This window comes from Indicator indicator, chromosome 26 (genome assembly GCF_027791375.1).
Source record: "Indicator indicator isolate 239-I01 chromosome 26, UM_Iind_1.1, whole genome shotgun sequence".
NCBI lineage: Eukaryota > Metazoa > Chordata > Aves > Piciformes > Indicatoridae > Indicator > Indicator indicator.
Genome location: NC_072035.1, coordinates 12,428,914 through 12,453,037, shown reverse-complemented (window position 1 = coordinate 12,453,037; position 24,124 = coordinate 12,428,914). Strand labels below are relative to the sequence as shown.

The 24,124-nt window shown below is 46.4% G+C and overlaps 1 protein-coding gene across 1 annotated transcript in view; it reads left to right on the top strand.

Moving 5' to 3' along the window:
• Positions 1-24,124, top strand: part of BICDL1 (BICD family like cargo adaptor 1) — a 47,805-nt gene that overhangs the window by 22,691 nt on the left and 990 nt on the right. Inside the window, exons 3-10 of the mRNA XM_054392802.1 lie at positions 9,086-9,202; positions 9,884-9,895; positions 11,239-11,385; positions 12,352-12,531; positions 12,857-13,075; positions 14,593-14,736; positions 17,854-17,984; positions 20,315-20,435. Of these exons, the coding sequence (XP_054248777.1) occupies positions 9,086-9,202; positions 9,884-9,895; positions 11,239-11,385; positions 12,352-12,531; positions 12,857-13,075; positions 14,593-14,736; positions 17,854-17,984; positions 20,315-20,435 (1,071 nt within the window). The remainder of the gene's footprint in view (positions 1-9,085; positions 9,203-9,883; positions 9,896-11,238; positions 11,386-12,351; positions 12,532-12,856; positions 13,076-14,592; positions 14,737-17,853; positions 17,985-20,314; positions 20,436-24,124) is intronic.

The window sequence follows — 24,124 nt, the reverse complement described above, 5'->3', positions numbered from 1 at the left end:
ATCTGAATTAAAAACCCACATCAAAGTTAACTTGACCAAAATTCTCTATTGAGATAAAATATGCCATTTGTCAGGGAAAGATAGCTTATTCATGGAAATCAGGCATTAGAAATGCATTAGACATTATCTAGGAGAATAGGCTGCTGAACTTGCCAATGCAAAACACAGACCATCCAGCTTTCCATCTGCTAGGCCAAGGCAAAACTTCAGACACTGCAGTCTCACACACAGGCATCGGGGGACAACAGAATTTTTAACCTGAACAAACTGCACCCAAGCTGTGCTCCACCAGAGCTAATGTGGTTCCTCTCAGCTCCACTTGAACATCACCAGACTTGATCAGCCATAAACATTTTGTTTCCATTTGCAAACTGGTAACTAGAGAGAAGCAACTGCTTCTTCCAAGGTCACATGCCCCATCCACACAGAACTAGAAGAGCCTGCTAGGCATGTTTTAGTACCCTATCCCTTCTCAACAGCCAAGAATCAAATCACCACCAAAAAGCCCCACATTCACCTCTCCGTTTGGAACCCTACCGCAGACACCAGCCTTGGGAACCACTGTGCAAAGATGCCTTATCTCCCACATTTTGGGAAGCAGTATTTGCATACAGAGAGCAAGACCCACTTTGTGCACTACTTAGCATTGTGTGTCCTCCAGGCACATTTTGTCCTCCAAGCTATCTCCAGTGCTAATTTATTGCAGCATTCAAAGCTTCAGGCCTCCGGCAGTCCCTCCCACAGGAAACAGGCTGACTCATTTTTCCACACTGTATTTTCCACAAGAGCTAAATGCTTAGGTCAAGAATAAACCACAAAAAAAAAAAAAAAGGAGGCTCGTGTTTAAGCACCTCCTAAAGCGTGCACAACCCACATCCACTTCTGAAGCTATTTCTTTCATTCAAACAATGAACCTAGAGATGTTGCACCCAGCTAGAGTTGCCTCCACATGGCACACAACTGTCTGCTCTTGCTGTAAACAGCAGTTCCTATTCCTGAAAGATTATTTAGCTTGAGGAAACGTTTCATCCCCAAAAACAGGCCATCCAGCTTCAGGCTGAGCAGGTTCAAGTTCTGTGTAAGTTTCCACCAGGGAAATAAACATCTCCACTCTAACAACACTTACCTGGACAGGTACAAGCCTAGCCTCGCATAGGAAAAAGGCTCCCACCTCCTCCCTGGTCTCCCTTATAATAGCCAACACCCCACTGGCCTCTACCTCGCAGGTGTGAGGCATCTGCACTGATGTGGCATTAACTCATTGCTTACTACAAAAGCCCACAACATGACTGGAGAGTGTTAAGAGAAAACTACTCACATAGTTGGTTTGTTTTATTTAAAAAAATCAGATAAATAGAAGTGAGGTCAAAGGACATGCTAAGCATTTCCAACTTGTCCTACAAAAGGGAAGGAAAAAGATCTGCAGAAAAGCACTTTCACACAAGCAATACAGTAATTTCAAAAACATCACAACTGCTGAAGTAATGTAGATCTTAGTCTAAAATGCCACTGTTGTCCTTTGTCTCACAGAATCCTCTCAGACTGAGTTTAGTGCTACAGCCGTGAGGCTTTTCCCATCAGTAATGTGTCCAGAGCCTGATGCTTCTAAGAGAGTAATTCCAGTGTTGCTTCTCCATGACTCATGTCTTGCTTTGGCAATTAAGGATCCTCATCCTTTAGATGCTTGATTCCTTTTTTTCTTGACAGGTCCATTTTGTGCTACAAAAATGCTCATTTGTTTCTTCTCATGTCCACCTGCTCTGTTGTTAGTATAGAACTCTCTCTCCCCACCCCTTTACCCCTCCCCCAAGCAGTCTGGCTGGTCTGTGCTCTACAGTGTCAGCCTGTTTCCTACTGAAGGGAAGGCTCATAAGCCTGTATGGTTCTAGCAAAGGAGGTCAGGCAGTGCCACAAAAATCAAACCTTTCTGCCTAATCAGATATGGATGTATTGAATCCTCTGAATAAAATGAAAGGAGAAGACCTGCAGACCATTTCAGGCATCTGAGTGTGAAAGTGTGTGTGTTACAAAGGCACCAAATGCCAGATACAAAATAATTTGCCCAAACTGCACTGAAAAAGGTGACAGCGTGCCACATCCAGCTTGCCATTTAACATAGGTGCATGGTTTCAGTGCCAAGACCCCAGTGAGGGCAGCTCAGGCTGGATGCTGCATGTCCAGATCCTGGCCAGCTCACAAATCTTACCTAAATGAAGCAGCAATCTGCTGGGGGGGTCAAAACCAAGAACAACAGTGAGGAGTGGGCTGATGGGTGCTATGGCAGTCTGCAGAGATGGTTCCTGAGCAGAAAGAAATGTGTGTTAGGATGTAAATCTTACGTGAAAAAGCCAAGCAGATATACCCACTCCAGCTGCTGGTATTTAATCCACCTGCCAGTCTGCTTATAGCTACTGGATATATAATAGGTAATACATAGCCCTATCCCAGCACTTTTACAGTCTTAAAACTACATTTTTCTTTCCAAAAAATATCCCATGGGATCAATGTTAATGGTCTCTGTTGGATATTTACAGCCAAAATATTTTGGAAGTGTTGCAAGTTTCCTGAATTTGCGTTTCCCCACAGAACTTCTCCGGGCAGTGACAGCTCTCACACCAGGACTAGGCTGCTGCATGTTTTCTGCAGTTAAATTTCCTTCATCTGGGCAGGAGCAGAGCAAAGGATGAGGCAAGGAAAGAAGGGTTCAGCCCTTCTCATCGTTTGGCAGAGATGGGGACAATGTTGGCCCCAGCCATGATGCACAACACTCTCCTGCTCCAGTGTTCTGCACTGCACGGGGGACTGGTGGGAAGAAGCCCTCTGGAAAAGGCTTAGCCAGGAGCCCCTCCTCCTCCTTCTCCAACCCTTCTGCTTACAGAGCTGTTTCTTACACTTTTTACCTCACTTGTCACAGCCAGACCGCGTTTTGTCCTTTCTGAAGAAGGTTTTTCCACAGGTGACACTGGTGTCGCTGAGGGGCTCAGCTGTGCTCTGCAGGGTAGCTGCTGCGGAGCTGGCTGGAATCAGCTGTGTCCGGCACAGGACAGCCCTGGCCTCGCCTCAGAGAGATCCCTGCAGCCCCGCAGCCAGCACCTGACAATAAATTCCGCCCCTCGCCTCAGTGAGATGTGTATTTAACAACTGTCATTAGAATATGCGCTCCTTGAAAGGCCTTCACAAACTTCCCTGATGACGTCCACCACAACAAACCACCTCACACCGAAATGGAAACAGCGTCCTCACAACAGGGTAAAGGAGGCAATGCACCGTCAGTGCAGCTCCACCCCTCCTGCCTTCACCTCTTTACCACAACAAAAAATCCCCGCTATTAACCCACTCCCTGGCAACAGACAGTCCTAGCTTTGCCTGTGACATCTCAGAGTCACTGTTTTTACATCAGATTCCCCTAAAGGTACGTGATCTCCCTTGACCCATGAGCTTTTCACCTTATTTTCTACGTTTCCTTGAGTGGATGGGACACTGTCTGGCCAACCACCACAGTGCCATTGCTCTTAGAATCATAGAATCATAGAATCATAGAATCATAGAATCAGTCAGGGTTGGAAGGGACCACAAGGATCATCCAGTTCCAACCCCCCTGCCATGGGCAGGGACACCTCACACTACATCAGGCTGGCCAGAGCCTCATCCAGCCTGGCCTTAAACACCTCCAGGGATGGGGCCTCAACCACCTCCCTGGACAACCCATTCCAGGCTCTCATCACTCTCATGGGGAAGAACTTCTTCCTCACATCCAGCCTGAATCTCCACACTTCCAGCTTTATTCCATTCCCCCCAGTCCTACCACTACCTGATAGCCTAAAAAGTCCCTCCCCAGCTTTCTTGTAGCCCCCTTCAGATACTGGAAGGCCACAAGAAGGTCACCTCGGAGCCTTCTCTTCTCCAGACTGAACAGCCCCAACTCTTTCAGTCTGTCGTCATAGGAGAGGTGCTCCAGCCCTCTGCTCATCCTGCTGGCCCTTCTCTGGACACCTTCCAGCATGTCCATATCCCTCTTGTAATAGGGGCTCCAGAACTGGACACAGTACTCCAGCCCAGGCTTCTCATCCCCCAGCACCCCCAAGTCCTTTTCTTCAGGGCTGCTTTCTAGCCAGTCACTGCCCAGCCTGGATTTGTGCTTGGGATTGCATTTTTAAAAATTTCTAAATTAAACATGATTATCTTAATTGCTGATTTACTGCTTGTTAGTTATTTTCAACTTTCTGGTTAATAATACTGCACACATGCTGTGGCATCACCATATCAGGCCTGAGGGTGCCACATCCCAGGGGCCATCTCACAGGGAATCCCTCCTCTGTGCACATAAATCAGCAAACGTAAATTGAAGCCCACAAAAGGTGATGAACAGTGAGTACCACTATTATGTAAGCACTTTCCTGGATAGAATAATGCTTTGGATAACAATTTAAAGTTGACATGAAGTAAAAGCTTTGGTACAAAGTTCTCAAAGATTCCCTAATCAGGCAACCTCCACGTATGCAAAATATTGCTGGTGCTTATGGTACCAGTGTGCCAAGGGCTGGAAAGTAGCCATGGCTTCACCTTTTAACATGGTTCAGCCTGGAAAAACCAGGTTTACCACCAGCAGCAGCAGGCACTGGGGTGCCAGAGTGCCAGCTGCGGTGGCAGAGCAGCAATCCCAATACCCTTGGTCTCATTATTCCACCAGAAGATGTTTGTTGTTTTCTCCTTTGCTTGCATTTTAGTAGCCAAGTGTATTTTCCTCCCAGAGATCTGGGAGTCCAGGAACCTGAGGCCAAGGAGGCAGCAATTAGTAGTTTGAAGTGTTAATGGTACAACAGTGGGAATGGGGAGTCCCTTGAACTCAACTATTAGCAAATTAATAAAAGGGGTAACACGCTCTCCTGAGTGTTACAGATTTAGCACTAATTAGGACTCCTCTTTCTTAGCTATTTTAGGCAAGAAAATCTTCAGTATTCATTGTTAAACTTGAATCATCATGTTTGTAGAAGTAAATCATAGGGAAACATTGGTTTCTTCATGCAGCTACAGTCTATTAAACTTTTTCCATTCTCCTTTCCTTTCTGGCATGACTTATAGCTGAATATTTAGCAAATCTTCCCCCAAAAGCGTGTTTTCTTTGGATGAGACTAACCTACAGGCCATTTATTTCTCACAATCTATCCCAAGCATTTCAAAGACCCCTCTTCACTGAAGTATCAGTACTCCAATTAATTTATTTAATTTATTTATTGCTCATACATTCCAGATGTTAAACCTCATGGGGTTATTGTAACTCATAAACCATATTTTCCTGCCAAATATCTACACAGTTTTGTGTGTTTTAGCACTTCAGAATTAATCATGAGAGAAACTCAGTCAGGTTTGCAATGAAAAAAAAAAGGCACTTAATTAGAGCAGAGGCCAAAATGTCCTCCTGCTCTTCCTTTCATCTTGCACTGCCCAAATCTCATCTAAACCTTGCCTGAAGTCCAGAAAACAAATCTCACAGTTGATTGAATAGATCTAATTGTGTATTGATGTCTATGCTTTTGCAAATATGTTTCAAACTTTGCCTGGTGGCTGTGTTGGCTGATTTGTCTATACCCAGGAAATTAATTCTTTCTTAACTACAGAGCAAAGCTATGATATTGGGTGATATATGTCTGCCTTTCTACAAAGAATATTATTTCTCTCTAGCAAAATCAATGCATTGTTTAAATGACTGGTGTAACCAGAAATGGTTTTAGCTTTTAATGTTTAGGAAAAACACTGATTGTGAGAAGAGAAAGCACTGCAGTTTGCGTAATGAGAGTAGAACCAAACTGAGGCAGAAGAAACTCAATTTCAAATCAAGCCATAGCTTATTTGAGAAGAAAAGGGAAAATGTAGATATAAGGTTACATCTTCTGATGACACTAAGTAGAAGAGGATGTTCAAAGTAATCAGTAGCTGGCTCATGTTTTAAAACACATACACAACACATGCACACATGTACCGCAAGTAGACACCATATGAAGACACAAAGTCTGACAAATACTGAACACTGTCAAAGTGTCTTTCCATAAAGTAATGCAAATCGACATTAAAATCTAGATTTTTTTTATGATCGACTAGAAAGGGTAGTTCAGCAGCGGTATTAATAACCTTTGAAAAAAATGTGGCATAAAAAAGGGGGGTTCCATGACCAGAGTTCACCTCAGAGGACTTTGTTGCATGACTGTGAAAAAGAAAATGTTTGCAAAGGTATCAACCATTTCCCTATCTCAAACTTTTTCTCATACTCCCACAGAGAGAAAGAATAATAATACAGTCATTTTTTGTTTACTTTTGTTAAACAGCTGGTCAGAGAGAGCATTCTGCACTGTATGACACTAAAGAAAGTATTCCTTTTCATTTACTGCATGAGATACCTAGGCTGTGAATGGTGTACACTGATATTTCATTGTAGCATCTTGTCTGCTAGTGGTAAGTGGATCCTTTATTCCCTCCATGGTGTGCTATAACTGCAGGAATAAGATGTGTGAGTGTGTAAGCTGAGCAGCAAGTAGATAAATTCCAAGTGATGATTTAAAGCTGGTGAATACAAACCTTGCGGTCCTGCCAGCAGTCTAGGACCAGAAAGGACCTTTGAGGTCAATTAATTTCCCTTCTGTTGTAGGAAGCCCTCAGAAAGAAACTGTGAGATAAAATGATCCAGCCCCTTTGTAAAAAAAATATTTTGCTACCATTTCTCCTACTGTAATGGTGCAGGAGGAAGAATTCTGCTGCACCTCCTTGGAAATGTAGAAATCTTCCTATTCTCAGCCTTAATATACTCTTATCCAGTTTATTCACATCATTTTTTCTGCCAAAATTATGCTACTGCTTAAATAGTGCTTCTCCCTTCTGTGTGCTTATCCATGATTTATTTATAGGGAGTCCTCTCTCAGCATTCATTGCATGAGATAAAATAAGCCATCCTTTTTCAGTCTCCTTTCATATAACAGACTTCCCACAATCTGAATCACTCTTGCAACCAATCCCTTCACCTGCTCCAGTCTCAGCATGGAGACCAGAACTAGGAACAGCAGCTATATATTGTTGTGCCAGGGATTTTTACAATGCCATTAACACTCCCTTGTTTCTTACTGCTGTATTGTACATTTATGCTCTCTGTACATAGAACCATTCTAGTGCATAAATTATGTTATACGGTTAACTATCACATACTGGTGTCTCATCTCATCTAATACCACCTGTGCTCCTTAGGAGTGTGGTCAGCATCTTGGAGGCAAAATCCTTTGGTGTTTTTCATCTGCTGCTTTTCCATCTTTGATAGCTCCTGCAGAGTATTTCAGCATGAAGATGTTTCAGCAGTCTTTACAAAAGCAAGTGAATCATTTGAAAAAAAGCACAATCCATCCATCTTCTTTAGTGTCACCAATTAATAGCTACTGAGGATGCTTTTAAATCTATGGCTGCTTAAGGGAAGAAAGATAACCAATTCCTTCCTGTAGTGCTGTGCAATCATTATATTTTGTGTACTCTGCCTGTGCAAGGAAGCTTTATTAAATAAATGAGGTGAAGGTGATACTTAAAGGCCTCTGATGTGAAGCTTTAGAGGAGGGGAAAAGATCACTTATGCTAATCCAGGATAAGAAGGAAACTAAAAACCAACTGGTAGACAAGATTATTTCTTATTGTTGGAAACTATTTATCATTCTAGAAGACAGTTGTCTGAACTTGGCTGATTTGGGTGGTCATGCTTCTGTCTTCTGCTGTCCCTACAAACAAGCAGCGTTGGGGCAACTACATTTTCCTCCACTTGATGGAAGTGGAACAGCCTTTTCCCTCTTGCTTCTGATTTGGATTATTATGCTGGAGACTGCAAAATAAGGAGACAGTTTTAAGAAGGATTAGTGTTGCCTTTGTGGGCAGCTCAGGCTGGGTCTGTGTGCTCATTCCTCAGGCTACAAGCTACTAGAGCAAAGTCTTTGCTCCCTTTGGAGAAACTGCTGCCTTGGGCACCCAGTCAGCCAGTGTCATATCCTGACCCCCATTTGCCAGACATAACATTGCACTCCCAAACCTGCCCACAGCGGCTGACCCAAATGTCTCCATCCCTCCCTCCCATCTCTCCTCTCTATCCAAGGTGTTGTGGCTGCTGATGGCATGTGCCTTTAGACATATGGCTGTGCCTGTGCCCCGAGCAGGATGGCAATGCCACATCTTGAGGGGGATCAATTCACTTCCCACTAATCTGCTGGAGAGGGGAAGTCTGTGCCTAAGTGTAATGGAACCTGATGGAAGCTAATTAAATATAGAACCATCCATTTGTGCTGTCTCATTAGGGATTTGTCATAAAAACCTTATGTTCTCTTACAAGCCTAAACAAGTGTGTTCACCATGTAAAAATCAGCCATAAAGATATCTGGAGAACAGTTAGCACATCTAAGCTGTCACTGATGCAGGCTGTCTGCAGCCTGGATCCTCCAGGTAGCAATGATCTTTCCACTGTCCTCAAAACACCCCTCAAAAATGGGGCATCCCTCCTCCAAAATGGGAAAGAGGGACAATCCCAGCGATCCCGCATTGACAGTCAAGTGGAGCAGATGCTTCTCTCTCTGGCCCTGACAGGAGCCAGAAATCAGAAGCAAAGAGCACTTGGGTTTTTTCAGAGCTATGCCAAAGATGTTCAGAGATTTTAAAAGTGTAAATTTAATAGCAATGTTGCCTGGGGTCAAAGGAGATTGCCTCCCCTCTGCCTTTGTGAGTGGCCTGGTCTCCTCAGCCCTGGTCAGGCTACTATTCTCGAGGGAAAATAAATTCCCTGTAGGGCATGGGAGTCCTCATGCTATTTTGCAATGGAAGAAAGTTATGGGCTGTGTCCTTCTGGCTGCCCCAAGGGAAAATCAGCATGCTCTAAATGGCTGCTCTCCTCAATGTCTGTCCAGGATGAGCTTTTCCCTCACCCAACCTGTGCAGGTTTCAGAGTTTCTGCCAAAACTAGGACTTGGGGGAAGTAATATCAGGGCAGATCTTCCCATGGGTAGGAGGAGATAACTGCTTTCTGTCTACTGAACGACCCCCTGGGGTAATGCCAGCTGGTGTCTCCTTGCAGGCATCGGAGGTGGAGCGGCAGCTCTCCCTGCAGGTCCACACCCTGCGGGAGGACTTTCGGGAGAAGAACTCCTCCAGCAGCCAACACATTGTGCGGCTAGAGAGTCTCCAGGCTGAGGTGAGTCACCTGCGCTCGGTCTCAGCCCTTCGAAAGGGGGATAGGGCTGTCTGAACATCTACAGCAAACCCCTCTGAACTGAGTAAACAAAACCTGCTGCTTGGAGAAAACAAAGAGAAGATGGAAGCCGTGGGGCAAAGTGAGGATTTCTGTGGCAATCGAGGGCTGGCTGGTGTGGCACAGGCCCAGCGTCCACTGCTGCTTTGAGTACAAACACACATGCAAAATAAACAGAGGAGAGGGATCTTCCAGGAGCTAAATGATGGCTGTGCTCTGGTAGGGCTGTTGCCCAGTGCAAACGAAACTCCAGGGAATGTTGGGAAGGCCTGCAAGGGTATTTTTACAATTTCTCATGATTGCAAAGCAGAAATTCTCTCCTGCTTCTGAGCCATGTACCTGGGAAAGCAAGGAGGCCTTGCTTGTTTTAGCTCTGGTGCATTAGCAGGAATGATATTGCCTTCCTTCCTTTTCCCTTCTTTTCCCTGACTGGGGCTATTGAGGGCCATGTAGGCAGGAACTGGATGGGTAGAACATATCCAGCTCTGCTACCCAACCGCATTTTAATTATAAGCTGTTTGGAAGGGCTTTTCCTAAAATCTCTCAATTTCTTCTTTTCTCCTGCTCCCACCTGCTCCCTGCTGGTCCCTCGCCTTTTCTTCCCTTCCCCTCGGTGTGGAGCAGCAGGTCCTTGAAGTAAGTATGGAGGCTCGGAAGGGTTTTGCCTGTGCATCCATTGCTGTTATCATGCATGCCTGTTGCTGTGCATGCTTCACATTGCCTCTTCACTACCTTCCTGTTTCTTGCTTTCCAAATTCCTTTCCTCAATGCCCTTCCCAGGGCCCATGGCAGAGCAATGTTTTTTTCTATTACATGGTCATTCACAGGGTTTTCATTCCTGGTTAGGATACCAAATATGAACTGTTAATACAATCTCTGTATTATACCTTTTATTTTTCTGGCACCCCTTTTGCCCTACCCACACAAATCATGGTGGTGGTGGGAAGAGATATCTTAGAAACCATTAGTCACCTAAAAGCAGCTTTCTAATACCTACAGCAGCCTTTATCCTGTTAGAAATAGCAAGTCCACACACTTTGCTGATATTCCTTCATGCAGACAAATCTTTCAAGCAGCCTGGAAAGCAACAACCTCCCACAGAGACCAAGAAAGCAGCAGGAAGCTACTGAATTTGCTTATGGTCCATGAATTGAAAGCAGGCCCTAGGGAACATTTAGGGTTATACTGGACTGGTAAATGGGACACCAAATCCCCAGAGGTCCTATATATACTAAACTGGGAAAAGGCTCCGTTTTCTTGACTAAACAAGAAGTGACCTTGGCTAGTGCTGATTCATCCTGTGTACGGTTCCCAGCTAACTGAATCACAGAGGTTTTCCTTGGCATATTGTCCCTCTTCACCTGAAATCACTGCCCTTGACGACTGAAAGAAATGAACCAATCACTGGGAAACTAAAAATAAGCATGGCACAGAAAGGAGTCTTCATGGGTGAAAAGAGAAAAAAATCCCTGGTGAGGACCTGGTGAACAAGCAGCAATTAAGGAAAGTGAATGGGCAGCACTGTGGCACAGCCCTGTGGGGATCAGAATCCTGCAGGCTCATCCTTCGTCTCCAGCACCCATACAGGAGAAAATGCCACCATGCTCAGTCAGGGACCATTCAGGAAAAGTAACTAAAAAGTACCCTAAAATTTGCAAGAATGGGCAAAACAGACGGTGGGCAGGAATGGTCTCTGCTTAATCCATTTGGACGTTTCAGCCTTCTCCCTGGCCTCCCACCAATGCACACTCAGTCGCTTTGGAGCTGCCCCTGCAGCCTGGGGAAGGAGGAGTTTCCTCTCAGAGCCTTTCTAAGCTTTAAACATCACACAGAGATACAGTTTCTCTCATACAGGTACAGAATATGTACATGTATAGTGTTGCTTTCTGCTGTTTCATTTTTCTCTTGGGAATGTGATTTCCCTCCTCTCTGCTACCTGGAAAGTGTGGGGTCCAACACCACCTCTCTTTCCTCCACAGATCAAAATGCTGACAGACAGGAAGCGGGAGCTGGAGCATCGCCTTAGTGCCATGATGGAGGAGAATGACCTGCTCCAGGGAACCGTGGAGGAGCTGCAGGACCGAGTCCTCATCCTGGAGAGACAAAGCCATGACAAGGATCTGCAGGTGAGGAGGCAGCAATGGGCAGGGAAGAAGTTGTAAATCAAGTAGAAGATGTGGTTTGGCCAGGAAGATAATCAGGAGCTGGGAGACAAAACAACTGGAAAGGTGAAAAGGCTCATGTAAGCACGGCAGCGAGCAAGCTCTTGGGTGTTCCCCATAGAGACAGGTAACAGGAGCCACAGAGGACATCTTAATAGCAAAGAGCAGCTTGCGGGGGAGATCTGACCAAGGGAGTGGGACAGGCTGCTGGGGAAATGAGCTAAATGTAAAAAGAAGCAGAGAGCTCTGGTTGCAGCTGATTTTACTTAATTTTTTAAGGGTAGATTTGGCTTCAGAAGGAGCTTCTTTAGACACTGATGTCCCAGAGGGTAGTAACGGGCCTCATGGCTCAGATGGTTTCCCAACAAGCCCCATGATGTTTGCAGCTGGGTATCACCAAACCAATCCCTGGAGAACAATTTGGCACCTCTGTGGCTTCAGGCATCTTAGTAGAGAGGAAGATTTTTACATTTCTCTTCTGTGGGTTGATAACCATTGGATGCTCAGCTCTCCAAAAGAGCCCTCAATCTTTTTTTTCCCCACCCTTTTAAAAAAAAATATATATTTCTATTTATATATGTGTATAGATTTTTTAAAATCAGTTTCCTTCTGTGTTGTTTTAAGCTGGGTTTTTTGTGAAGGTGTTGGGACTTGGGTCAATGTTCCTCATTTTAGTGCTGATTAACCTGCTATTTTTATCTCTCAGAATATTCTGGAGTCTAAACAATGTCTAATGACATTTGGAGATCATTAAGCTCCAATAAATAGCAACAGCCAAGAGTACTTTCCTCCTGGCTGGAAACCCCTTTCATGACATTCATTCCTCCCTATCAGCTCCTTCACAAACCAAGAGATTCATCCAGTCCATATCACCTCCACTATTATTTTTTTTCCTGCTTCTTTGACAAATTCCTTGATTTTTTTCTCAAGTTGCACCAAAGCCAGCTGGAGCTCCAGGAGGTGCGTCTGTCTTACCGGCAGCTGCAGGGCAAGGTAGAAGAGCTCAGTGAGGAGAGAAGCCTCCAACACTTCAACACAACCAGCACATCCCTGCTGTCTGAAATAGAGCAGAGCATGGAGGCAGAGGAGCTGGAACAAGAACGAGAACAGGTATTTGCCCTCTGGCCCCTGGGAAAGCCCATGGACCTCTATCACTAGCCCCATCACTCACCTATAACCAGGGAGTTTAATGCATTTGATCTGGATTTGGAGCTGAACCAAGAACCAGGAAAGTGGGGTTGTGGTCTCGGCTCTGATATCAAGACTCTTTTGACCATACGAAAGTACATCTCTATCTGTTTCAAAACCAACATAGCAAGCTAGACAAATATTTTTGAGGCCTGGCAATCGCATAGAAAGAAGATTCACTTCACCATAGAAAGAAGATCTCCATGGTCTTGATGTCCCAGGCTAATGTCAAGCTTTCTTGTTCCAGCTGAGGCTGCAGCTCTGGGAAGCATATTGCCAAGTGCGGTATCTCTGCTCACATCTCAGAGGAAATGACAGCGCAGACTCAGCAGTCTCTACAGACTCCTCCATGGATGAGTCTTCAGAAACCTCATCAGCCAAAGATGTCCCAGCTGGTAGTCTACGGGCAGCTCTAAGTGAGCTGAAAAGACTGATACAAAATGTGCTGGATGGGGCAGACTCCACGGTAAGTTGGTGGCACAGAGAGGCCTTGTCTTGTGCATGTTCCCTTGCCCAGGTGACAGAGCTTGCTGCAGATTTCTGCTGGATCCTGAAGTCCCCAAACTCCAAGAAAACCTCTGTAACTTACAGAGATGGACTGTCAAACTGCACAGCCTGCTCCATGTGTCTCAAATGGCAAGCTAAGAGCTATGCCAGCTTATGGGGTTGCAGCTCGCAGTGGTCAGGCTACTGTTAGCCTCAAGTTCGTGCGACAGTCATTGGACTGGGAGACATTCTGCATCATTACTGAAAGGAGGCTTGCTTTGGAATTTGCAGTAAGTTAAGAGTGATAGCGTGGCAATACTGAGAGCATTATACATCACAGATCAGTTATCTCTCTTGGGACTTTCCTAAGTGGATTATATTAGCAAAGGTATCACAAAAACACTGGAATGGGTGGGTTCTGCCCCTGTGAATTGACACTGGGTGCAAATGTCTTGGCAAGGCTGCCAGACTCAAACCCATGGACAGGTGAGGTTTTGCTGGCACAAGATGGTGTCTGTGGTGTATGGTCCTGATCGTGCTGGGGAAGAGGGGGTGGCATCCACAGAAGTGCAAAATTACGAGAAAACACCTCAAATTTGGCAGTGTCTCAAATCAGGCTTAGTACCATCACCCACAAGCTGGCTGCATGGCCAGCCAGGATGGCTGATTTGAGATGCCATGGTGAGGAAAATGGTGCAGACCTGCATGGGAGTGCTCACCCTCATTCCAGTACCTATAGCAGGTGGTAAGAAGGCTTAGAATAGAGATGAGGTTGTATTTGTTAAATAAAAAACAGTCCTGCAAAAGGTCCAGAAACATGGAGACTAGCCATACAAGTGGTCAGTGGATCTCTGTAAATGTGATTTATCACAAGATCACAGGATGTTAGGGATTGGAAGGGACCTCTAGAGATCTTTGAGTCCAACCCCCCTGTCAGAGAGGAACCATGTAATCTAGCATAGGTCACACAGGAATGCATCCAGATGGGTCCTGAAAGTGTCTAGAGAAGGAGACTCCACAACCTCTCTGGGGAGCCTGTTCCAGTGCTCTGTGACCCTTACAGTAAAGAAGTTCTTCCTCATGTTGAGGTGGAACTTCCTGTGCTGTAGTTTGCATCCATTGTCCCTTGTCCTATCACAGGGAGCAAGTGAGCAGAAGCTGTCCCTTCCTTCCTGACACCCAGCCCTCAGATATTTATATACATTTATTAGAGCCCCTCTCAGTCTTCTCCTCTCCAGACTAAAAGCCCCAGGTCTCTCAGCCTTTCTTGATAAGGCACATGATTTATGCTGCATGCTCTTTTCACCGTGTGTAGAAGCACTGTCTGGCTGAACCTGTTTCCACTGGACATGGAAACAAATCTGAAACTCAACAAAAGTCATGTTCAGCCTTTCTTCTTCCTTGTCAAGTACACCCCCTCCCAAAACCAGTACCAAATTAATGCAGTTGGCTTTTTAAAAGTGACCCCTGAGCAAGAGATTTCTCTCCCGCTCTCAGAGCTCCCGACGAAGCGACGACGACACCTTAGAGGAGCAGATCAGGAGAACGAGTGAGGATTCACGAGCCCTGAGGGAATTAATGGACGGAGAACGGGGGAAACTGAGGCAGAGTTTGGAGGAGCTGCAGCGACTGCACAGCCAGGTTAGCAATTCCCACACTTTATATGTGGTCTTGTAACACCAATGTTCATCTTCCAAGACATGCCTTCCATAGAAGAGATCAACATGATAAATAACCCAGGAGGATTTGGGCCAAACCCAGTTGTGGTTGAATGATGGAGGCAATGTTAAACCCAGTGCAGAGGCTTCATGCATTTAGGATCAGAGTTTTTGACAAGTCGTCTGTGACCTATCCCAGACATCATCTCAAGCAGTCAAGCTTCTTTTAAACCTTTACTGCAATTTGCTTTTCAGCCAACCTGTCTTGCTTAAGCTCTCTCTAGCAAAAGGCCCCAAAGTACAGGACTGCTTGATATAGAATACTGGAAACCTACAGGTATCCATTCTGACCTGTCTTGCTCACACTAAGCCCTTGTGAAGGGTATATGTAGCCACCAGACAGACAAAAAAGTGCTGCTTTGCTATGTATGGTGCAAGATTCACCCCCTTTCACAGCAGCATCACAAAACCCTCAATGCACACCTAAAGAATCTTAATCACGGCCATCCTGGCACCATGCATCACCCCAAGGCCAACAGGGACAGGCTAAGAAATCTTGACCGCAACAAGTGATCAATCCCTGAAAACACCACACCCAAAGCACAGAATCGCACAGCATCTGTGTCTGAGGTTTCATGCCAAAAGCAGCAAATGGAGAACAGGCCGTCAAGGAGATGCTCTGCAATCCCTGTCTCTGTGGGATGTGTATCCAAGTGCTCAAAGGGATTTGGAGGCTGCAGCAGAAGCAGCCTTTGGCACAAGCAGCACCAACTGCACTGGAGCAGGGAGTGGGGTTTACACCCTTGCCTGGTCTTGACAGCCTTTTGACATACCCTTTGAAGGAGAGAAAACACATCCCTGTTCAGAAAGCCAGCACAACTTGGGGGCTGTCAGCCTTGTGTAGGGATATGGCAGCTACCCTTCTACCATGGGGGCAAAGTAAAGAGTGAGAGCACCATTAAATAACCCCTGGCAGTAATGGCTGCATGGATGGGAAGTAGACTTGTTGGCAAAGCACCTAACCAGAGGCAGACTGCAATGAGGGAGCAGCTCTAGCACCTGTCCTTACCTGAAGACTGCTCCTCTCAGCAGTGTGACCACCACAAGAGATATCTTCAAGGGCTCAAACTAGGGCCCCTAGGCAGACACGAGCTCAGACACTCTCTGGCTGTGCTGCCAGAGACCATTAGAGGCTTATTCACAGGTTTAGAGTGACCATCTGTACAGCAGCCTGCTTGTCTGGATGAAGCATCTCCTTACCACTGCTCCCAGGCACAAGAGGCCTTGAGAGAACACCAGGAGGGAGCAGCACTTGGTTGTTTTCTGCTCTGGCTGGTCTCTGGAAACTCCCAAGCCAGGAGGGACTGGAGGACCCACTCTGGATGGCAAGTCTAGACCCTGTCTCTGCTTTTGGGGGACCCCTGGCTACCAAAGCTCTGACTATTTAGGGAGCAACAGCAGTTCTACTTTCTTCTCACACCTCTGTGTTATATGGAGAAACATGGGGCATAACTACAAATGAAGCAGACATTGCTCTGAGAGAAGCCCTCTACCCTCATGCAGCAAGTACACATCTCCTGCAGCTTTTGCTGATAACCCAGCCTCACACTTGCTCAAGGCTAATAATTATCCCCACCTCCCCCAGGAGACAACACTGTCATCAGTTCAGTAATAAAGAAAATCAATACATGTGGGAATCTGGTCTACCCAGGGCAGCAGTGCTTTGCTGCCCTCACATCCCTCTGTGCTGTCACAGGTATTGATACAATAAAAGGGGAAGGAGGAGTCCTACATGGCTTTTGCAACCTTATAGCACCACACACATTCATTGCTCCTACCTGAGAGCAAGGTGAGTTACTGGAGACAGGACTTGCCTACACTGGACAGCAGTGTCATGCTTTCTGCCTTGTCTGTTTCCTTCCATCTGTGGCATCCCATTCTTACCTGAAACAGATAAAAACATTTTAAACCCCAGACCAATCTCCAAATGCAGTTTTTTGGGCCTCTTGCTCCACCATCCTCTGGGATTGCAGCAGAAGTGCTCAACACCTTTCACATAGCTCTCACTACTGCTCTTCATCATGTCCCTGCTCTGAGATGCACCCTGTGCTGGGCTGCAGGAGAGCACAGCTCAGGCAGAGCTCCCTGGTTCCCTGGCAGCCCAAGCACAGGGTGGAGAGCCTCAGCACAGACAGGGTGTGCTCACACCCTCCTCCCGCCTCGACCCAAGCAGATCCTCCCACGCCCTTGATGAGATGAGCCCTTTTTGACTGCCTGCCCTCTATTTAAAGATTTCTTTGAGGATTCAAGCACTGCTGAGCTGCATTTAGTGACAGGAGGTGGCTCAAATGCTGGAAGGATTTCCAGGTGGTGGAGTAGCGTAACAGAGCATGTGTATGCCCTAGACAAAGAAATTAAACGTGTATGAAATATTGCAAAGCTGTGCTAATGCAATCCTTGCATGATTTCACACCCTGTTAACTCAGTCTGCATGGGACCATAATGATAGATCATTTCTCAAAATATTTAAGGCTCTGCACATATTTTAAAGTCTAACTAAAATTGTAAGATGTGCCAGTAACACCTTGCATAGCATGAAAGAGGATTTTCACATCCTTTGTCTCAGCTTCATACTACTTCAAAAGACATAATAGCCCCCTCAAAAAAAATCTTATTTGCTGCTAAATGATATTTTCAATAATTTAGCCCTGAAAAGATCAGAATATAGCAGGCAGAATCAGAGGATGCATGCAGAAGACAATCTGCTTGGAGAGGGGCAATATTCACAGTGTCAGCAAAGTTGCAGGTGGGTCCTGCCCTGCATGGCTGCACAGCTGTTAGTGCTGTTGCTGCATGTTACTGAGGCCATCTGGTGACCTGTCTTACTCAGACCTGCACTGCTAGCATCCTGTGGTGAGCTGGCACATTTCATGGGGGGTGCACCAGGACTAATAGCCCCCTCCCAGCACACACCACTTCTCTGACAAGCAGGGGAGCTCAGCCTCCAGGTTGGCCCATGTGGCTTTTTCCCCCTACCTGCCCCTACTCATGATGAATTTGTCTGAGCAACCCTGGGTTCCTGCCCTCCCTGTGCTCACAGGTCACACTGCTGAGCGTGGAAATGACGACGCTGAAGGAGGAACGGGACCGACTGCGAGGCGCTGCTGAAGACAAGGAGACAAGTGAGCAGCTCCTGCAAGCCATCAGGGACCGAGACGAGGCCATTGCCAAGTAAGTGGTATGAACAGCCAAAGCCAGGCTGGGTTATCACTTATGGAAGGCCTTAGCAGGAGATGTCTCCAGGACTGGATTCTCCACAAATTTCAGTAGCTCTTGCAAAGCAGTAGCAGTGGAGTGAGTCTTCGCTTTGATAACATTGGGAAATGCTGCCAGCAGCTTGGGAGTAGGGCAAGAGATGCCAATTTCCAGAGCTGCCCCATGGCAGGACTGGGGACATTTAAGAGGATGCTTTGAACCATATTTGTACCATCCCTAGTGCTGGTCTGAGTCACAGCAAGGAACAGAGGTCTTCAGGGAGTGAAATGGCAGGTCAGCCTTATCTCTCATACTTCTTTTGCTCTTCCAGACACTCAGACATGCTTTTCTGCCCATTCCCATTACAGCCCTTCCTGGGCTTCTTCCCTAAATTATTTCTCTGGTCATTCACTCTCATTTCCTGTTTCAGGGTCTCTAGTCCTATAATTCCCTATTTTTCCCTTCAGGATTTTCCCACTTTTTTCACTGTTTTTTTTCCCCTTCCTCATCATAGACCTGTGTTACCCCATGCACAGCTTCCCCAGCTCTCTGCTTGGGCTTGCCACACTGCCCTGAGCACTCTTCAACCTGAGGAGGGGGCCAGAAACCTTCACCCCCATGTGCTCTAGATAGAAAGGGTACATCTGATAATCTATTCAATAGGCAGATGGGCCAGGACAGCACCAGCCCAACTCTTTGTGAAAATGACTAGTACTCAAGCCCTCAGCAAGAGGAGGAGCACAAAAGCATTGCACCTCTGAGGATATGGCAAGCCAAATCAGCGTGCACAATCCCTTCATCTTTTAAGTGACCTGATCATCTGCACTGCTCTCGTCTGGGTAGCCAGCTACCAAATTCCCATTGCTCTCCTCTGTAACACCTCCATCTGTTGGCAAAAATCAGGAGCATCCCAGCTGCACTGCTGGGTGCAGAGAGGTGGTTCTGACATTTCCGGTGCGTGTGGGTTGCTGGTTCTGCTGTGGCTATGGCAACACACTGCCGCCATGATAAATCCCCCAGTAATACTCAAGCAGCATTGGAAAACTTCACAACAAGGGCTGTTTAAGGTGCCCAAACCCACAGCCAGGAGTGGAAGGGTACAGCTTCTCCACAGCATTAATGACCCTGCTGGGACAAAGCTCTAATATTTACAGCCAACTGTCCTGCAGTGACAGAAGCCCAGAGAAAGGTGGATGTGACAAGTGTGCATGGGTGAGTGGTGGGTGATTAATGAGCAGAAAGTGGTTGCAAGTGAAAGCAGACAAGAGCGTCTTGTTGCTGGAAATTAAAGCATTCCCCACAGGCTGAGCTGCCTGGGAGGCTCGTGATATGCTTCCCACCTTGCACCTCAAGGGTTAAGCCACTTTCATTGAAGCCCTCCCAAAAACAAGCCCTAACTCTGAACAGAAATGAAATCACTGCCTGATTTCTGGCATGGAAAATTTTTAGCTTGAAGCTGAAGTTTGGCAGCACAGGAAGCAATAGGAAGATAGGATCCTGTAACAGGAGATGTTAAACAACTGCTACCTGGAATATAAACATGAATTCCCAAGCTGCTTTTCTGCAGGTGAGCACAAGGGAGCTATTAGGAGGTGATGAATTAGCTAGAGTTAATAAAATGCAATTAATTCTCCTGAAAATGCTTGCAAGGAAAGATGGTTCCCAGCAAGCCATGATACAGTTTTCCATCACACAACAGTTAATTGAAAACTTAAGGTTTGAGCTCACCTGTGTGCTCCCAGCATGGTGAGCAGCATTCCCCAGCTTTGGCAGCTTTGGAAATGGCTCCTTCCTAAAGGACAATTCCTTTCCACTAGCCAGTAGCAGCTAGAACATCTCAGCCACTGAGCACTCAGGGCCCTTTGGGCAACTTATCCATGGTATCACATGCTCCATGGCCACCAATATCTGGAAGGAAACACAGAAGCAGCATTCCCAAGGGTCAGCGTAACCCCATTGAAACTGTGAGTTTTCCTTAAAGCATAACATTTAATTCCGATATTCTTAACAGTGTTGTTCTTCAGAAGCATATGCTGTGATAAACTTTCTTCCTTCACTTCTTCCTTTGTGTATTCTTCATAATGTGCTTACCAGAAATCTGCTGGGCTTACATTAATGATGTCCATAGTTCTGTCCTGCTCTTTAGATTAATAGTGTCCAGAATTCAGTGGAGGTGAACAGCTTAGAATTTAGGGACTTGCCAGTGAAAGAAATTGTTGACTTCTCCTCAAGGATATGTTTAATACTTCCTGGGGAAAAAAAAAAAAAAGGAAGTCACATGCCCAAATTTCCCTCTCTCCCCCCAGGAAGAACGCAGTGGAGGTGGAGCTGGCCAAGTGCAAGATCGACATGATGTCCCTCAACAGCCAGCTGCTGGATGCCATCCAGCAGAAGGTGAACCTCTCGCAGCAGCTGGAAGCCTGGCAGGTGAGCAGCCCCCAGTCACAACAGGGCAGGGACTGTATGGCACACAGCAGGCACCTTTGGATGACTTTTTCCCCCTCCCTGTGGGTTTGCTGTGGTCTCATCCAAACCATCCATAGATAGGAGCATTTGCTTTTGGCTTCACAGGAACCAGTGATGCACTGGTGCTCAGGGTGGGTTAAACACAGCCCTTCTCTGCTCAAAGCCTTTCACCTGTGAGCTTTTAATTAGTTATGTAGGAATACCCTGTGAAAATGGAGAAACAAACCAGATCTCATGGCTGCGTGTGGCAGAGTAACCTGCTTTTGCCTGGGGAGGGAAGATGTCCGTGCAGGAGACATCCCTGTGCAGGTGTGCCCTGGGGACATGTGGGCACAGCACATCCTTGCATTTCTATAATGGAGCAGAAAGGTGGGAGGCAGAGGCTGTGGTGATTGTTTTGTGGTACAGCAGCACTGTTTTCAGCAGCTCAGAAGATCCAGCAAGATGAAGCTAAACCACAGCTCTCCACCAAGGTAAAAAAAACCAAACCCGCAGGAGTCCAGCAGCTGCCCTGGAGATTCTCTACATGGGCCCTATAAGGAAAACTCATGTGAAGGCAGAGAGCCCTTGAGAGCAGACAAAGCTGCTGCTTCTGCAAACTAGCACCAAGGGAGGGCTACTTTAATCGGAAACAAGCAGGCACAAGAGAAAAGGTCTGGGACAGTTACAGTAATTTGTTGCAGATGGTGCAAGACCCTGACTCTACAAACAATAAGCCTGACCAGTAGAAACCTCTCCCATACAACCTTGCTCCTGTTTCAACTCCACTGTGTTTTCGTTTCTCTCTTTTTTTTCTTTTCTTCTTTTCTTTCTCCTGCTTACAGTTTGCTTCCTCAGGGCTTTTTACTATCTGGCTCCTTTGGTTTCTGATCTAGTGGCCTTTCTCAGTTCCTGTACCAACAGCTTTAGTCGTACACCCCTCCTGCCTTTGAGGTGAGCTCCCCACACCCTTGCCAAACACCACCATCTCCTCACCTGCTCCATTCACTGCCACTACCACCCTCATTTGTGTCTATCCTCACTATCACCTGGCAAGAGGGGCCAGTGGGGAGTCTCCATCACCCACAGATATTCTGCACACACACCCTCCTCAGCCCAGCACCGGGCCAGGGCACAAGGGACAGCTTTCTGTACTTCTCATGGTGAGGTTGTATCCTCCCCAGGTCACCATGGGGAAAGCCAGGCTGAGGTACACATATCGTTAGCCTTCTGTATCCAGCATATCTAGCCTCTAGAAAACTCCTTGAAATACAGACTGAGATTTTACTTCTCAGCCTCATTACCTAGTAAGTGACATTCAGTGCTCTGCATAAGAGCTGTCTGTATTCAAGTTCTGTTTCAGTTTGGATGAGTGGTGTAAATTTAAGACCTGCTTACTAGTACATTCAGCATTTAGTGCTGGAATATCCCCAGATTAGGATTTTAATTACAGGCATTTCCTTTCTCACTTCACACTATGTCCTCCAATTGCAGCAGTATGGTGACCCCAACCCTGTTCACATCAGCTTTCTGAGATGAGGATCAGGCCTACTAGCACTGCAGAAAGTTGTCTCCAACATACTGACTTGAATTGTTATAACACAGTAGCAAAAGAGTTTTCAAGCACCTAGCATCCCCAGAACAGAAGCTCAACCACAGAGGCACAAAACCAGTCAGGTAATTTATGGGTTTTAGGGACTGTTTTGTCTGACAAAATGGGAGATGAGATTCTCTGCTTTAGCTGGGCATAAATGGAGGCTTTAAGCTGTTAAAATTTGCTCTTGCACACTTCTAGTCTGCACTTTACCAAGGACCATCAACAAGATGCCAGGTCCATGAGGATGAGCAGAGGGCTGGAGCACCTCTCCTATGGAGACAGAGTGAGAGAGTTTGGGCTATTCAGTCTGGAGAAGAGAAGGCTCCAAGGAGACCTTATTGTGGCCTTCCAGTGTCTTAAGGAGGCCTACAAGAAAGCTGGGGAGGGACTTTTTAGGGTGTCAGGTAGTGATAGGACTAGGGGGAATAGAACAAAAATAGAAATGAGTAGATTCAGAATGGATGTTAGGAAGAAATTCTTCACCATGAGGGTGGTGAGGCAATGGAACAGGTTGCCCAGGGAGGTGGTGGAAGCCTCATCCCTGGAGGTTTTTAAGGCCAGGCTGGAGGTGGCTCTGAGCAACCTGCTGTAGTGTGAGGCCCATGGCAAGGGGGGTTGGAACTAGATGATCCTTGGGGTCCCTTCCAACCCTAACAATTTTATGATTCTGTAAGCACATAATCATGTATAAAATATGCCATAAGCAAAATCCCACACACCCAAGCCTAGCACAGGAGTGGATGTGCACCTCATCCTTGTGCCTAATCTGACCCCCACTGCTGTTCATCATTATCTGACTGGAGGCAGGGTCAGGCATTACTGGGAGCAGAGAAGGAGTATGCGGCAGACTTGGAAGTGAAGACGGCTGCTCCTCTGAAAGGAGAGCTCTGTGGTTTCAGTGCAATAGCAACAAGGGCACTCCTAGTTTAGAAAATGCTGTGCTGCCAGCAGAGAGCTGCAGCCTGTGTGGCCACAGCCACCAGCCTCTGAGGTCACCTAGAGGAGCTCCAACCCTTATCTCACACGAGGGATCCCAGCTCCAGCTCACAAAGAGGTTACATGGTGTTTGGAACCTCCTTCAGACTCACCCTTTCTGCAAAGAGCAGATATTCCCTTCCTGGAACACCCAGTGCACAGGGGTACCAAATTATCCAGTTTTATGGGACCACTTCATCAGATAGGTCTCATGCTGCTGGTGTTTGCCCTCCCTCTGCATCCCCAGACATTCCTGAGCCCCTGCCCACGGCAGAGACCACAGCTTTGCCCCAGCCTTACTGCATACATCTACCCCAAATCTCCACAGCTAAGTGCTGTGGTCTCTGATTCATGCTTTGGACAGACAGGACCCAAATGCAATGCCCTACTAATACTACTGTATTTTTATATATAATATATAATTTTTTGTATGTATCTATACATATATATAAATCATACTCATCCCTTGTTATGTGGTTAACCAAGGACACAGATCTGCCATGCTGGAGCCTAGGTGCCTATGCTATTTGCTAGAAGAGGTGCCTTCAAAATCCAAGTTCTAATCCAAGTGTCCACATTTTCATATGGCAGCTTCACCTCTGGAAACTCGTTTCACCTTTATGCTGATGTTTACTTTAACTTCTTCAACTCTCCCTCTGCCTTTCCCCTTTCTTGCCCTGCTCTAAAATGATCCAAAGCTTCTTTAGTCCATGTAGCGCTGCACCCCCCCTGCTCTCTCAGTGAAAGTTCCCATAATAAATTCAGGTCCAGGCTATCAATCCTTTTCCATGCAGAAAAGGCTGCAACAAGAGATTGGCCATCATTCAGGTTTCCAGTACAAGCTGGCTGGTTTTATTCCACATTAACTACAGAGCAGCTGGGGCACCCACTGGGCAATGGCAGCATCTCCCTTTCTATTTCAATGCTGTCCCTGTCCTGCACAAGGTGCAAGCAACTCCCCTCACTGCAGCCCATCCAGAGTGTCTTTGTTCTCACCAGGTAGTGCCCTCGGTCCAGTTCAGGGACCAAACCTCCAGAGAACATTTCTCCTGTGGGTCTAGTCTGTGTACACATTTTCACTTAGCTACAGTTTGAATAT